A 17346-nucleotide genomic window follows, 5' to 3' on the forward strand; every position below is an offset into this window, starting at 1 on the left:
ATACAATAATGTGAAGAATTAAATACAGATTCTTTGTTTCCCATTCCTTAGGCATGAAAAATATTAAAACAAAGAATACTATTCTAATTTATCAATAGGAAGAAATCTCATTTAACGTAATATTGCTGAAACTTACTTCTCCTAATGGCTTCAATGTTGCAATATTATAGGTTGCTGGATCACGTTCTACTAAACATGTTTCTGTAAGTGCTAGAATTCTTTTTACAGGTTCCTTCAAACAAAATTGATACGTATTAAAAAGTTATTGAAGAAAAATGTCAGAATTAGATGAACAACTTTTTTATTTTTAACACATGGATCTTACCGAATGTCTAGGTGATATTTTTTGGACTACAAACTCTGCTAAAGATGTGATGGATTCATCAGTGCTGTATTTCCCAAAGCGAAGATTCAAATATTGCTCAAATTCTAAAGGTTCTTTTCTGATCCGCAATGAAATACCTATGTAGTTGCCAGCATGATCTATCGCACTTTTGATAATTTCTTCTCTTTGCTCTGATGCAAATAAATGCTGCACAAATTTTGAAATTTACAAAGTCAGGGTTGAAATAACTAAAATGTGACCATATTGAATCAACTCACAGTAAAGAGACTGAAGGAGCAATTCTAGTTAAAAAAAAAAAAGAAGGTAGATCTTATCAGAAGTAAATTAGTAGTGTATGTGGCTGAAACACTATTTCTAAATTAAAATCACAAAGTCTGGGATAGCAAGCCTTGCAAATAATCACTGAATGGAAATTAACTCATAACTTCTCAGAGTCTGGTTCTCATTACTGTGTGGAAACAGCACTCTGGGGCTTCCAAGAGAGGCCCCAAGGGCCCCAGCCAAGTCCAGTTAGGGTGGTAGGTACTATGTGGGCAGGATTCCCAGTTTCAACTAAGGTAGTTCTGACTTCATCTGTTTTTATACAGTGAGCTTTTTTTACAAGATTACCTTGAGGAACGTTTCAATGTTTACAAGTCATTTGCCTATGAATATTACAAACCAACCTCCAGGAGTGTATCCACAAAGGTTAAGGATGAGGTATTGGTACTTGCATTTGGTACCTGGAAGCCAGAAATGCTTACTGTCCTGCAAAGGGCAGGGCAGGAGAGTCCCACACAAAAAAAACTGTCATACCTGTCATACCTGTCATAAACTGTCACACCTAGAATGCCATTAGCACCTCTGCTGAGAAACACTGAATCAGATCTTGATTTTATTCTCAGCAGCTTACTGTCATCACTATGTATGCAGAAGGTACCAGGTTTGTTGAATTAATCCATCATGGTTTCATATCTGTAGTGAATTGACTCATTTTAGCTAGTGTCTTTTTAAAGGCAGAGAGTATGCTTATAAAGTGAGATGATTATTAAAACTGCTTGATGCCATCAAGCAATAAAAAATGTTAGCAACTGAGGAGTATCACAATTCTCAGCCTTAATGTTTTACCTTATGCACTGTAAGGCTTGGCTGAAGTACTGCGAAAAAGTTACTCTGTTAAGGTCTGTGAGGCCATATTCCTGTAATTAAGTATGATTTCCACCAAAGGGTTAATCATAGATTTCCACCACCCAGGGAAGAGACAAACCTTTGGACACCACTATGAAAGCAGGCTTTAGGCTGATTTAGGGTGGGAGAAAGAACAGATTTTCTCTTTGGGCCTTCATCTTTTGGGGCTAGACTCAGAGGCTGCAAAATATCTACATGTGTATTCCTGGATGAGGGACACTGGGATGGTACCCATCATCACCTGGGTAAAGAGAGAAATCTAGGTTGGGAAAAGGCCTATAACTTTGAAGAGCTAAAATATTTTGTAGTCAGATTATTCATACCCCGCATCATTCTTTTTGCTTCCCTTTTGCTGCCCTCTAGCTCCTTGTAAGACTAAAAGACTTGCCTTGGCTCTGCTACTCAGGTATGGATAATTTATCTACAGAACAATTAATCTTGCAATAGTGTTCCCAGGAAATTAAGGTAGCTACAGGATTTAAAATTCTCAAGGAGAAAGGATTCTTGAGAGTAAGTTCAGCTGAGTCTCTTCATGTGGACACACTCATGCTCATCTTTGAGATGTGGGGTTTAATTAAGGAAGGCAAGATGTTCCTCGTAAAAATAAAAGATGATCACCATCTACAGCTCAACTTCTATGCCAATTAACAAACAGGGTCCCAGCATCTTAAGTGGCTTCTGCTGTACCCCACAATTTCCATATAATTCAGAATTTCAAGACAAAAACATGCAATGAATTCCAAATTTGAAGTTGCAATGAATATGCAGATTTCTGGGCAAAGGAAAGACGACTATTTAAAAAAAAGATTTTAAATTACTTTTTCAAAGAAAGCTTTCATGTAAGACATTAATACTAACAAAAATAAAACCGTAACTACCACTTATTAAATATTAAGCCACACACTGTGCTAATAAGCATTTTATAATTACCTCACCCATTCCAAAACAAAAACAAAAACCCTATTTCATGCATGGTACTCTCCTCATTTTAGAGACCTGTAAATTGAGATTCAAGCTCAGGTCTCTGATACCAAAGCCTGCACTCTTAATACCAAACTTCCTCCCAGAGGACTCACAAGACATTTCAAAATGAGGTGTAAAAACTGTGCTTTCCTTCAAATGGTTGTGTCCCTTTTCAAAAACACTACTTACCAATCTACTAAATCCTCCATAAAGTATACAAAACCCTCCTTGATAATCAGAGAGATCTACAAAACCTTCAATATTTCTATAGTCGTAGGAACAGAGGACTCTGTTGGTTGCAGGATTGATTTGGTCAAAGCCTCCTGGAGTTACTTCCAAAATGACAGGTTTTCTTACATCACTCCAGTGATGCTTATAGCAATTATATCTCTAGGGAGAGAGAGAGAATAATACTTTTAGATTCTAGATATTTTAGATTCATATTTAAATTTACCATAAGATATAGTTACATTTAATGTATCAGTCACTGCTGAAACAACCAAAAAGCTAAACAATGTTATAAATATTTAGAGCTACTATCCAAGTTGTTAAAAACATTTTTATTTTAGCCATTTGGAGGTTTGTGTTTATTCAATTAAGAATGTTCACACTGTCTGAAGACAGTATATCTTTTTTAAATTAACAAAGTTTTGGGGGGAAGGGTACATTTTGGTGGTAGAGTGCGTGCTTAGCACGTACGAGGTCCTGGTCAAACTCCAGTATCTTCATTAAAAATAAATAAATAAATAAATAAATAAATAAATAAACAAACAAACAAACAAACAAACAAACAAACAAACAAACTGAATCTCCCCACCCCAATAAATAAACAAATAAATAAGATAAATTAACAAAGGTTTGGGTTACAATATTTTGGGAAATAATTTTAAGTTACACATATGCAAATCCATAAAAAAATTTTTTTAAAGGCAAATCCTAAATACATGTGTTGTCCTGAGTTTTATTAGGGAAAAGATTTCAACTTTCGTTGATGGATCCTTTTAATCAAGTTAGCTATGGAAAAGAGCTAAGGTCACATCAGGACTGCTACAGTCTTCAATTTAAACAACCCAAGCCATTTCAGTACATTAATGTAGAGTTTCTTTCTATACATACCAAAAAACTGAAGCCTCAGTTTGACCCTAGGTTTTTCTAATCACACCAATGGAAAGTTATCTTTAGAAATTTGATTACTTGCATTTACAAGTAAAGTTCCATTTAGATAATACTCCTTTGTAAATTAAAGTATTAGTATTAAAAGTAATTACAATGGTCAACATCCATTTACTACTCAGTTTTATTCCTAAAAAGAAAAAAAAATGTTTAGTTCAGGCTGCTAACTAAAATGATGTGTACAGAATAATTTAAAATAAAGGCAAAAGGAAGCAAGAAAAAATAAAGATAACAAAATGTCAGATATGAAATGAACACTTCCTTGTCCACCGAAAAAGTCCAAAAGTTTTCTCATCATCAATATGAAAAGAAACACATGGTCAGTTATATAATTCTTAAGGTAAAAATAAATTGGATGTTGCTGAAGAGTACTATCTCTAATACTGAAATAAGAGATTCTTGTAAGTGTTCAGAAAGACACTAAGGCATTAAACAAAAAACACCTCCACTAACACTCCAACACTGAACCAGCAATGAGCTCCATTAAGATCGTACCACGTCAATCCTCTCAGCACTGCGGACCTACAGCATCATGCACATTATGGTTTCATTAAAGGAATGCTGCAGAAAGACAAAGGGCCTGCATTAACACAAGAGCATATTTAGAGCTTTGATTCTAAATTAAAGGATGGAGCAGTGCCACACCCCTAAAGCAGGAGTCGGGGGGTAGAAGGGAAGCCATAAAAATGGTGCCTTCCCCAGCTATGCCTGTTTATATGCCCCTAGCCCACTCTGCAGGCTATTTCCCATTCCTCCCAGCTGATAACCACCTGTGAAGTAATTAAGATTTGCCAATGGAGACACATCGCTGTCCTTCAGGATCGTGGGTGCCGCCGAGACAGACGTGCAAGACCCTGATTTAGAGTGCAACTAGGGGGAATGGGGGGCCCGAGGCCAAAATCAACTTATGTAAGAGTGCTGCCCTTCAGACAACCCTCTAGGGACACTGCTTCCACCACAAAGCTCTGAAAAGTTTTAAATTGTTGAAGTTAACTGATACAAAGAGGAGCTTATAAGCAAAATCTGTAAGTATGCTTTTGGAAGCTGTTGTTTTCCAAACAGAAGAGAGATACAGAAAACTCAGCCATTAACAAAAAATAATTAAAATAAGCATACCAAATTATGATTTATAGAAAATCTGACTATGGCTTATCAGGATAAGAATCAAGCAGTTCACCAAATGCCATTAAGCTATTTTAAATGGCTCCTGGGCAACCAGCCAATTGCTCGAGTTGAGATCAGTGAGGCTTCTGGGATACTAAAACAAGGAGCAGAACGTCCACAGAGAGGATGAGGGCTTCAACAAGACAGGGGCTCGGCGCTGCCAGCATATCAGAATTCAGTTCCTGCCTTTCGTCAGAAGCTAGGGTTCTGGACAATGCGATGAGTCTAAGCATTACTCTGTGTACCACCCCCCTGCCCCCATTATAAAAGCAACACCCTCTCATGGAAAGAAAGAAATTGATGAAATCAAGGGAATGAAAAAAGCAACAACTCCCATTTCCCCTCCCCAGAAGGTCTTGATCTAGTTTAAATGCTGCTGTGACATGACTAGAGAAGGCTTGGGCAAGTTGATTCTAAAAAGCAACCATGACGTCCTCAAAGCTGTCAGCGCACCAGGTAAAGCTTCATCACTGGCCAGATCCAGTGCAAGAACACACAAAGAGACAGTATCAATACACAAACCTTCTTAAAACTTTGTAATGCTTCTGAAATAGGAACCTCATACACCAAGCAACGACTGCATGTTCCAACAAGTATTATCAGCAGTGTGAAGCTTCTGCTACTGTTCGTAATACTGAATAAAGATTACCTAAATGATTTAAGTATTATTTTCAATGCTCTAGAGTTCTGCCTGAAGATTTTTTCCCCAACTATCAGCACTAACAGTCTTTAGTCTAATTACTCATATTTGAGTTTCCTGTTAAACTACATTCATCTATCACATGGCATCAGGAGACGTTAGAATTGTTTTTTCCCTCTTTAGCTTTGCCATAAAAGGAACACAGAGATCATGGAAGGATTTCTAAAGGCAACATTTGAACAAATAAAAATTGATATTAATAAAGTTAAATACTTGCCCTTCCTGTTATTTTTCCTTCTGAAAAATCAGTTCTAAATCTCTGAAAGAGAAAAACATAAACATAGTTTAACAACAGACTGGTAAGGAAGACTCACAGTTCAGTACTGTCTATTCAAAGTAAGTAAAATCCCAACTTGGTAACCTTGAAATAAAAGGTTATAGTTTAAGGATATTCAATAAGAAGTATATGGCATTTTATTGAAAAACAGGAATAAATTAGACATACAACTGCTTTGCCATGTATAATGCATTTTAAAAGACTAAAAACTAGGAAATACAAAGCATTTTACAGAATTTCAGTAAGAAAAAAGTAGAAGTTTCAAAGTGCCAAGTTAAAGGTCAAGAAGAAAAAAATAAGCACACTAGGAACAGGGGCTTAGAACATTAATATCTGTACTTTAATGTAACTGTTTCAATAAAAAAGAGAAGAGATAAATTAAGTGTATTAACATGGAACAATTCTTACCAATGCTTCTGTAAGAAGTTCTGTTCTGTGCTCTGTAGAAAATTTTAATGTTTCTGACTTTTTTCCACTGCCTTTACGAAATGTGAGGTTGAACTCTGTTCCTTGCCCTTTTCCAACAGGGCTGATGCTGCAAATGTCTCCATAAGGCCACTAACAATAAGAAAGGAATTCTTTCATCTGGTGTTACAATATATGAACAGCAACACTTATATTGACTACTTTACTTTCATAATCACTGATTAAATGAGAAAATTTTACAAAACAGTAATGAAGTCTAGAAAATGTTTTTAATTGCGTTAATTCTGTAACACAAACTCTTTTAAACATTTTCAGTCATCAGAAGACAATTTTAAAAAGTCCTGTCTTGGGGGAAGGGTATAGCTCAGTGGTAGAGTGTGCGCTTAGCATGCACAAGGTCCTGGGTTCGATCCCCAGTACCTCCACTAATAAATAAATAAACCTAATTACCCCCTAAAAAAAAAACAAAAACAAATTAAAACCAAAGTCCTATCTGTATTCCAGTTTCAATGATTACTGACATTAATCCAAAGCAATTAAAATACACAGACATGAAAAGAAGTGGGGAATAACATTTTATGATTACCTACAAATCTGTAAGAAACAACAAAAAAGGTTATCTATAAAACATGCCTAATTTAGAATTAAAGTAAACCAGAATATATTTAAAAATGTTCACTTATCCATGTTCAGATTAATCTTGCCTTTATAAACAGTAACTGTACTTTCACGACAAATATTTTCCAACTAGTCACTTGTGACTTATGCATCCCTGTATTATAGTAACAAAACTGCCTTTAAAATTATAAAGAACTAATTTACAAATTTTACATTAAAAATATGGCTAAACTCAATAGTAAGATATCAAAACGTTTATACCCTTTAGAGCCTAGAAAAAAGCACACACATGCCCCCTTTATTTATTTATGTTTGGTCCTGAACATTGAGAATTATATAAGTATATTAATCTTTTTCAGATTTGACACTTCTAACCTAAATACTGATTTCAGGCCAGTCATAACTTGGCTTTTAAAACTCAGAGTTCAAACAAACACCTAATAGCTTCTAAGATGATTACCTGATTTGTTACTTCTAAGGTATTGGGATTATATGTAGTAACTGCATGGGTTCCAACTGAAAAGACACGCTTATACCTACAAAGGAAGACAAGTATTTAAATTTAGTCCTAAATAAAAGAAACATTTTATAAGAAAATACATGTAACACAAAAGGAACATTTCAACCAATAAACTGAAATGTATTGACTGATTGATGGTAACTAAATATAGCTTAGTTTTATATTCTCACATTTTTAATGTTCTACTGGTAATAAAACCCATCCACCACCCATTTTGCTGTGAAAGCATAATAAAATCCTTAAATAGAAAAGTATGACATATACAAACAACCTTGTGTTGTTAGTGTACATGAAGTTAGCAAAGCACTGCCAGAGGATGCCAAAAGATTCTAAATGGGAAAACTTTATTAAAAAAAAAAAAAAAGTCACTGTACACTATGAATTCTTTCAAAATATCCTTTCAACAAGACCATGATGCAATGAAGGAAAAGCTATGGCCTACAACTGGTCCGTCACAGTCCTATTCTGGAATTTAAATTTCTATTTAAGCAGCTACCTACTAAATGTTGCAATTTTATAGAAATAGGAAGCCTACACCACAGACAAGCAATTTTCACTTCTCATTTCACTTTCTTCACTTAAAGCAACAAATATATCTAAAGGAGAAAAACCATTTGGAAATCAGTAATCCTTCAGAAGAGGGAAGAATTCATAATAATAAAAGTGGAAATTGAGTTAGAAAAACTTATCTAAAAGTGAAGAATTAAACTGAAAAAATGAATAGGAAAATTAAAATTAAAATATTTGGAAATAAAATAATAAAATAGATCTAAAAACAAACAAAATTAAGAATGAAAGAATTTATAACCATAGATATAGAAGAAATAAAAAATAATACATGTAAGTTTACACTGATAAATTTGAAAATTAAGAATAAGTCAACCACTATATAGAAGAATTTAAGAAAGCTGCAAAGAATTACATCTTACAAAAGCACCAAGTTCAAACAAGGAGATGAAACCTTAAAAGAACAAATAAACCCCATGCTTCTTAAATTGTTCCAGAAAAGACTAAGGACAGCGTCTCACTTCTTTCACTGACACTAAACTCCAGGAAGACAATACAAAAAAAGGGGAAAAAAAATACACAAATCTATTTTTTAAATAAATACTAGCAGTAAGAATCAAATGGCATACTTAAAAGTAATACAGCATGACTAAAGATGGTTCATTTTAGGAAAACAGAATTTAATATTATAAAAAGCTATTTATTGAAATATCTATCTGTATTTTATTAAGAGTTTTTTTTTTTTAGTAAAAGATTTTTAATTATCAAAAATGGATGTTAAGTACAATCAGAAGCCTTTTTGATATCTATGGAAAATATCATTTTGTTTCTGCTTTAAATCACCAACACAGTAAGAATAATTACCTTAAACCGACAGCCATTATCTGACTCAATGGTAACACAGTAGGAGTATTCCCATCAAGATCAAGAGAGCTCTTTCACATTTTAATTTCCCTGTTACTCACTTTTTTCTAATCAGTCTATTATATAATAAAAATGACAAAATTTCTATTTTGGGGAAAAATGATAGATCTTATTAAACTTTACCATATATTCATACAAAAAAGTATTGCTATATTACAATTTCCCCCTCTAATTTCATATGTCTAAAGTGGAGTGGGAAACTATCTAAAAAATGAGAGCCCTTCTTTCTAACATAAAAACATTCATCTGCTACTTTCTAAACTGGAGCGAGAGTTGAGGGACTGGTTAAGTGGATGAGGATTTACACAGCTAGAAAGTCTCAAAACCTCAGAGGCTTAATCAATTAATGGGAACAAAGGAAAACAAATAAAATTTTCCTAAATCAATATCTGCCTTAGAAGACTGCACAATGAAATCAAATTTATGAGAGAAATGTGAATTCACAAATTCTAACTTCAGAATCACCTTGAGAGTCAAACACGCCCATTTTTATAATCCTGAAATAAAACTACAGAATTTGTTTATTTTACTCTAGAAGCAAAAGCATAAGAATTAAATGCCTGCAATGTCCCAAATGTCAACTGATGTTGCACATTCAAAAAATCTTATTAGAGGATCTCAGTCAAGAAAATACCCCTTTCAATTCTACACTTACCTCCTCCACACAACTAAGCCCTCTCTTAACATTTTTCTCATGTATCTTTTTCATCCTGATTAGTGCTGTGCAAGAGGACTTTCCAAAATGATGGAAACATTCTATACCTACACTATCCAATAAGGTAGCTACTGAGCACTTGAAATGTGGCTAATGAGCAACTGAATTTTAAATTTTATTTAAAGAGTCACACATGGTTAGTGGCTAGCTACCTTAGAGAAAGCATATCCTAGATTCTGCAGCAAAAGGTCCCTGCAGTGAGGTGCCAACAAGGCCCAAAATACTGCCATGACTGGTAAACTTGGAGCTATCTTGCAGATACTGAGCTCTAAAGCCTCCCTAGGAAGAGAGTTATAAGAAAATTCTTAGGAGAATTCCATTCCACTTTCCTCTTTCCCTTCCCTTCTTCGAAGTGTTCCCCGTGCTGCTCTCCTCTGCAATGGCTGCTGTGCTTCCCTTTAAGGTTAGGGCAAATACTTGTAGGTCATTTAAAAACCTTCCCAAGCAGCCCTAAACCTTCAAAGATTACCTAAAAATCCCCTTGGATATAAGATTTAGAGATTAAAATCTAAATGAGCTTACATGTGTGGTATGTTAGTCATACTTGCAATTTTAGATTCTTTTCCCTTAAATTTTACTTTTACTGAGTTGCTAGTGTCCTAAGTTGAAAAGAAAAAAGATTTCAGAAATTCAAGGAGGTACTTGTCTTCTTATCTTTGAAACTCTAACTCCTAGCACAGTACTCAGCACTGCATACAGCAGGTGCTCAGTAAATGTTTATCAAATAGCTAAAAACAGACCAATCTATCCAATAACAAGTCAACATGCATTCAAATCTGACCTAGCTTACCCTCGCTTTTAAAAGAAACTATCAATCAGACAGCAATTAATACCACATCAGTTTTTTTTCTTCATGACCACTCTAACACCAGGAAAAGACTAAGTTTATGTCTTCATGAAGAAAATACTCACATTTTATTCACTATCTACAAAGAAATTGCCATTTTTAAATTACAATAATTTAATTTGCAATTCTATGAGTATGAGATAAATTTGTTGGCTAATTCTTAAAAATTATCATACTAAAAAACAAGTGCTTATTGCAAAAATAAAGCTACATAAAATCAAACTACAAAAGGAATAAAGACTTAAGTAGACAAAATGAAAAATTTATGACAGATGACCCCATATATATGATATGAAGAAATGTAGAAACAAACACCCTTCCTCCCAGCTGAGAAATTAATATTCATTATTGACTGTATTTATTGCACTTGTTTCCTTTTCTTCAGAAACTAAACTTACACATATCGTTAAATGCCTATAGGGAGTAGGCGTTTCTTCCACTTCTTAAGTTTTCACCATTCACAGATTTATTCTAATGTGATAGTCTATTAAGAAATGACTTACATTACCCATTAACTTGAGGTCACTTAGAATCAGGAAACTAAAGTTACTCAAATAAATTAGAAAGTGTTTGAGGCAACTAACTGCCTTATCTACGGGGCATTTTGCACTCACAGCAACCAGTGATAAAGAATTGGGCGATAAGAACAAGAAAAAGACGTTGTGCTAATAATGGTCGTGCTGATGAAGATAAGAAAGACCGTCTGAGAGTGCAGCAAGGCCACTGAAGCAAAAGCTGAGGATCTACTTCAGTTTTGGAGAGGTGATGTTCAGACTTTTGAACAGACTAAATTTGCATTAACTTACATGAAAACAAACACACTCCTGTATTATTTTAATTCCTGAAAATAAAAATGTTATGCCATTCTTAAACTTTCTCGTCCTTATGGATATTGCTTTCTTCTTTGAAACAACTTTTTATAATATGATTTTTTTCATCTGGCAACTTTTTTTTTCATGGAAGAAAAAACTAACATGTCAGATCAGAAACTGCATATTAAGTATTGCTATGGATTGACCTAATATTAAAGAAGCACGTAAGAGTGTGCTGTGTTCCATGATATGGCAGTGAATAAAGAATCCCTTAAGGACACAGTTTCCTCTGGAAAGGCATTTTATTTGCTATTTAGTTAACTTAATTCAGGTATCTCAAATAAACTTCAAAGTACTAAGAGTTAACATACTTGTCAGTCATTGTTTGAAAGTTTATTTCAGACTTGAATACTCTTAACTAGCTTGTATCAACTAGGCATGTACAATAGTATCAATAGAAAGAGACAATACAAAGCCACTGTCCACCATCAAAGTGTCATACATACTCTTCCGCACAGAAATGCGTATTCTTCAGTTCTCTCAAAATAGAGAAAATTCAATGCTACTTTCTTTTTGTAAAGTACAGAAAAAGCTTGCATTTATTATAAAATAATGGTTCTCAAATTTATTGTGATCAAAAACCTTTGTGCATTACTTTTAAGATTAAGATCCTCAGTCCTTTCAAGTGAATAATCTATGCAACAGGCCTCAAATAATCCAAATCAGAGTTGGAAGACAGCTTTCAATTTATCCTGTCTAGTTCTCGTAACATACTGCTTGAGCCCTTACGGTACCCTGGGTAAAGGTGGCTACTTTTAATTGTTCACTGCTGGTACAAAGGAACAAACTACTCTTCCCTAAAAGTAATTCTACTCATTTCCCAGTACTGCAGATATTGGCCATTGTGCCTTAGTTCTAAGTCAAACATACACTTCCCCACAAACTTCTCCCTCTGGTCCAAGTTCTGTCTTTCAGCTTCACACAAAGCATACCTAATTTGTCTGCCTATCAGACTTTCAATCTGAATTCTCTCCTGGGTTGAACACCTGGTTCCTTCAACCTTTTAAAAATAAGATTTGGCCACCAATTTCTAGAAGCCTTTAGGATTCTCACAGAATCAAGGGTTTTTCCTTTTATTATTAAAAGCTTGAGAATCTAAACTAAATTTTAGTCCACCAAATAATGTAATCAGGGATAACTGAAGTATAAGGCTTCTCAAAGAGTTAAGAGATTAACGGTAAGCATTGCTAAAGAAGGCACTACAGTTTGGTGGTTAAGCCCTTAAACCCACTAGTTCTGGACTCACACTGCCTGGGTTCAAATACTGTCTGAACTATTCACTGTCTATGCATTCTCTGATAACTTGCTTAACTGCTCTAAGCTTCGGTTTCCTCATTTGAAACGTGGATATATACGCATACTTACCTCATAATGTGAGAATTAGATAATTCATGTAAAGTGCTTATCACTTACTGTTTATAATTAATAAATGTTATTTTTATTGCTATTATTCTGCTGAGAAAATCTCCCACTTCTCTGAGAGGAAATAAAGGGCATCTCATGAAATGTATTTTAAGGATTTAAATTCCATGACGCAGGGTCCATATTTTTTCCAGTTCAGATGGGGCTTTCTTTTCAAGACTTTTTTTTTTTTAAGAGCACTTTTAGGTTCCCAGTAATATTAAGCAGAAGGTACAGACATCTCACATACACTCCCTGTCCTCACCTATGCACAACCTCCCCCATTATCAACATCCTCCACCAGAGGGATACATCTGTTACAACTGCGGAACCTACACTGACCTTCACTATCCAGCAAAGCCCACAGTTTACATTAGAGTTCATTCTTGGTGTCCTACTTTCTATGGGTTTGGACAAATGTAAGGACATGTATCCATCAATACAGTATCACAGAGTAGTTTCACTGTCCTAAAAATCCACTGTGCTCTGCCTATTTACCCCTCCCTCCCCATTAAATCTTGAAAGCCACTGATCTTTTTACTGTCTCCAAAGTTCTGCCTTTTCCACAATGTCATATTAGTTGTCATACAGCATATAGCCTTTTCAGACTGGCTTCCTTCACTCAGTAATATGCATTTAAGTTTCCTTCATATCTTTTCATGACCTGATGGTTCAATTCTTTTTAGCACTCAATAATATTCATTGTCTGCGTGCATGTACTAGTTTATTTACTCATTCACCTACTGAAGGACATCTTGGATGCTTTCAAGTTTTGGTAATTATGAATAAACCTGCTATAAACACTGTGTACAGGTTTCTCGGTGGACATGTTTTCAACTCCTTTGGATAAATACTAAGGAGTGTGACTGCTGGATCATATGGTAAGTGGATGCTCGGTGTTGTAAGAAACCACCAAACTGTCTTTCAAAGTGGCTGTACCATTTTGCATTTCCACTAGCAATGAATGATAGTTCCTGTTGCTTCACATCCTTGTCAGCATTTGGACTTGCCAGTGTTCCGGATTTGGCTATTCCAATAGATGTATAGAGGTATCTTTACATTTATATTTCCTTGATGGCATTCCCTGATGGCAAGTATCTTGTCATGTAATTATCTGCCATCTGTGTACCTTCTTTGGTGAGATCTCCATTAAAGTCTTTGGCTCATTTTTTAATCGAGCTGTTTTCTTAGTGCTGAGTTTTAAGGGTTCTTTCTATAACAGTTCTTTTATAAAATATGTCTTTTGCAAATATTTTCTCCCAGCATGTCTTTACAATCTCTTGGAAGTGTCTTTCACAAGCAGAAGTTTTCAACTTTAATGAACTCCAGCTTATCGATTCCTTTTGTCATGGATCATGCCGTTGGTATTGTATCTAAAAAGTCATCACCAAATCCAAGGCCATCTAGATTTTCTCCCATGTTACTTTCTAGGAGTTTTATACTTTTCCATTTCACATTTAGGTCTGTGATCCACTTGGAGTTAATTTTGTGAAGGATTTAGAGTCTGTGCCTAGATTCATTTTTTTGTATATGGATGTCTAAGTTTTCAAGTTGTCATCTGTCAAAAAGACTATCTCTGTTCCTGGAACTAGCTTTTAATAGAGCATTGCGTGTAAAATGTAAAATTCCTATAAGTAGATGTGATCCCATTTGCCCTTCTGGGTGAAAGATATTCAAATTCCAGACTGCCTAATAATAAGCACAAAGAGATGTACAAAGACAACACAAAGAGAATTCAGGATGGACGTATCTGAGGTTTAGAGGCTGGAAGGGTCAAGAGCTAAAATCCACAAAGCAGGAGAAAAAAATCGTCAGAATTCCTAGAATTATCAAAGACTGGTGAGGTGTGTAAATGCCTGGCAGCTGAAGAATCTTCTCTTGCAAGATTCTATCCTCACAACATAAAAAAGGTATAAGAAATTCACCAGCTTCCCTTTCCCTCAACTCTTCTCTCAATTTCCTGTATCTTAGTCATTGCACAGGCTGTCTATAAATGTAGTGGGCATCTGCCAATGCATTTCAAAGAATGATCACCATATATCCCAATATACTGAAGTTAAAATTCTATTCGAGGGGGAGGGTATAGCTCAAGTGGTAGAGCAGGTGCTTAGCATGCAGGAGGTCCTGGATTCAATTCCCAGTAACTCCTCTAAAACTAAATAAACCTAATCACCTCCCATGCTACCAAAATAAAATAAATACAACAATAAATAAATAAAATATTTTAAAAAATCCTATGCAGATACTAAAATGCTACCCTTAAATTCAGAGCATTTGCTACAACTAATATATGCAAATATTAAAGGGATCCACAGGTAGATTTTACCTGTAATTTCCATCCAGAAAAAATAAGTACCTGTATTTTCAAAATTACTGTGAAGTTTTCCATAGTGCATCTGCACTTCTGCTTTAACTGAAATGTATGCATCTTCCTTCCTAACAGAAATGACTTGCCAGGCCAAAAAGGAAACTTTGCTGTTTCATGAAAGAACAGTGCCTTTGACCACTGAAATCTATTCACCCTTCCTGCTCCTTCCAGAACAAAGATATAATTTAACTGTGTACTTTACAAGTGGGAAAATGACAAGCATAGCAGAAAGGCTACTTTGCTGGCCAAGGAGTTTATATTGATGGTGGACAGATTTGAATTACTAAAAAATATGAGTAGTGGCTGCAAAGTGAAACATGAAATTATCACAAAGGTAAAATGAAATGGGTCACACGACTATCCCTAAGTTAAATATCAGGAGAGGTTATCTTTAGTTTAGGCACATGAAGAGAAATACTGCCACTATTAGTAACGTTTTTCTGAAATGCTGGGGTTTGTTTAACCACTTGAAGCCCTAAAGCCCCCAAATCACATACAAAATTGGTTGTATACACACATGTTTCTAGAGAGAGGGTTCAAATAACAACTCTGAAACAACAGGAAAATTTTTGTTGGTCATTTTTTTTTTTCATTAAGACTAATGAGAAATACTTTAAACTTAGAATTGACCACATAAAATAGGTAATACAATAAAAGTTTCAGTGCCACATAATAATATATATAACCTAATGAAATAATCATCACTATCTGGGAAATGGAGGACCTTTCCAGAAGAAATTAAAAGCTTCAAGGCATGTACACTGAAACAACAAACACTGTTGAAAGAAGTTTCAAAAGATCTAAATGGAAAGATGATCCATGTTCATGGATCAGAAGACTTAATATTGTTAAGGCGGCAATACTCCCCTAATTGATTTACAGATTCAGTACAATCGCAATCAAAATCTCAGCTGCCTTTTTGGTAAAACTGAGTACTGACTCTAAAATTCAGACAGAAATAAATGCAAGAGACCCAGAATAGCGAACATAATTTGAAAATTAAAAAAAAGTTGTAACCTAAAACTTTCTCATTTCAAAACTTAGTTCAAAGCTACAGTAATTAAGACAATGTGGTCCTGGCATAAGGACAGGCTCACAGATCAATGAAATACAATTGAGAGTTCAGGAATCAACCTTTACATTTGTGATCAATTGAAGGTTGTCAAAGCAATTCAATGGGGAAAGAACAGACTTTTCAACAAATGGTGTGGGGAAAACTTGATATCCACATGCAAAAGAATAAAGCTGGATCCCTACCTCCCACTATACACAAAAATTAATCAAAATTATAAAAATTATAAAACTCTTAGAAGAAAACACAGGAATAAATCTTGACTAGGTAATGGCTTCTTAGCTATGACACCAAAATGACAAAAGAAAAAAAGATAAACTGAATTCCACCAAAATTAAAAAATTAGTGCTTCAAAGTATATCATCAAGAAAGTGAACAGACAACCCACAGAACAGGAGAAAATATTTGCAAATTATATCTCTATATGGAACTTATATTCAGAATACATGAAGAACTCTTACAACTCAACAACAGGAGGATAAGTAACCCAATTAAAATGATCTAAATAGACATTTCATGAAATACATACAAATGGCCAACAAGCACATGAAAAGATACTCAACATCTTAGTCATTAGAGAAATGCAAATAAAAACCGCAACGAGATACCACTTTGTACCCACAAGGCTGGTTAAAATAAAAAGACAGACAATAACAAGTTTTGGTAAGGATGTGGATAAACTGGAATCCTGATACACTGATGGTAGAATTATAAAATTCTGTAGCCACTCTGGAAAACAGTTTGGCTGTTCCTCAAGAAGTTAAACACAGAATTATCATGTAACTCTGTATAACATCAATTCTACTCCTAGGTATATACCCAAAAGAATTGGAAATATAGATTCACCCATAACCTTGTATGTGAACATTTATAGCAGCACTATTTATAAATGGTAAAGAAGTGCAAACAATACAAACGTCCAACAACTGATGAACCAACAAAATGTGGCACAGCCATACAGCAGATGTGGCAATAAACAGAAAGGAAGTACTGACACACGTAGAAAGTGGATCAACCTTGAAAACACGCTAACTGAAAGAAGACAGTCAACAAAAGATCACATAATGGATGAGTCTGTTTATGTGAGATGTCCTAAATAAGCAAATACTCAAGACAAAAAGTAGATTAATGGCTGCCAGATGCAGGGGAGGAGGTGGAGGGGAGTAATTGCTAATATTTTTAGAGAGAATATTTTTACTTTAGGGGGGTGATAAAAGTATTCTAAAAGTGATTACTGGCGATGATTCACAGCTCCACAAATACACTAAAACCACTGAATTGTACAG

General features: G+C 34.7%; 1 protein-coding gene across 2 annotated transcripts in view; it reads right to left on the bottom strand.

Moving 5' to 3' along the window:
* The window catches only part of DNAJC13 (DnaJ heat shock protein family (Hsp40) member C13), a 106763-nt gene that overhangs the window by 75320 nt on the left and 14097 nt on the right, over window positions 1-17346 (bottom strand). For both annotated transcript variants that reach the window (XM_010947740.3, XM_010947739.3), the window contains exons 3-8: window positions 7295-7370; window positions 6199-6348; window positions 5731-5772; window positions 2666-2866; window positions 326-532; window positions 137-232 (exon numbers count right to left, since the gene is read on the bottom strand). In XM_010947740.3, coding sequence (XP_010946042.2) covers window positions 137-232; window positions 326-532; window positions 2666-2866; window positions 5731-5772; window positions 6199-6348; window positions 7295-7370 — 772 coding nt within the window. The remainder of the gene's footprint in view (window positions 1-136; window positions 233-325; window positions 533-2665; window positions 2867-5730; window positions 5773-6198; window positions 6349-7294; window positions 7371-17346) is intronic.

This window comes from Camelus bactrianus, chromosome 1 (assembly GCF_048773025.1).
Source record: "Camelus bactrianus isolate YW-2024 breed Bactrian camel chromosome 1, ASM4877302v1, whole genome shotgun sequence".
NCBI lineage: Eukaryota > Metazoa > Chordata > Mammalia > Artiodactyla > Camelidae > Camelus > Camelus bactrianus.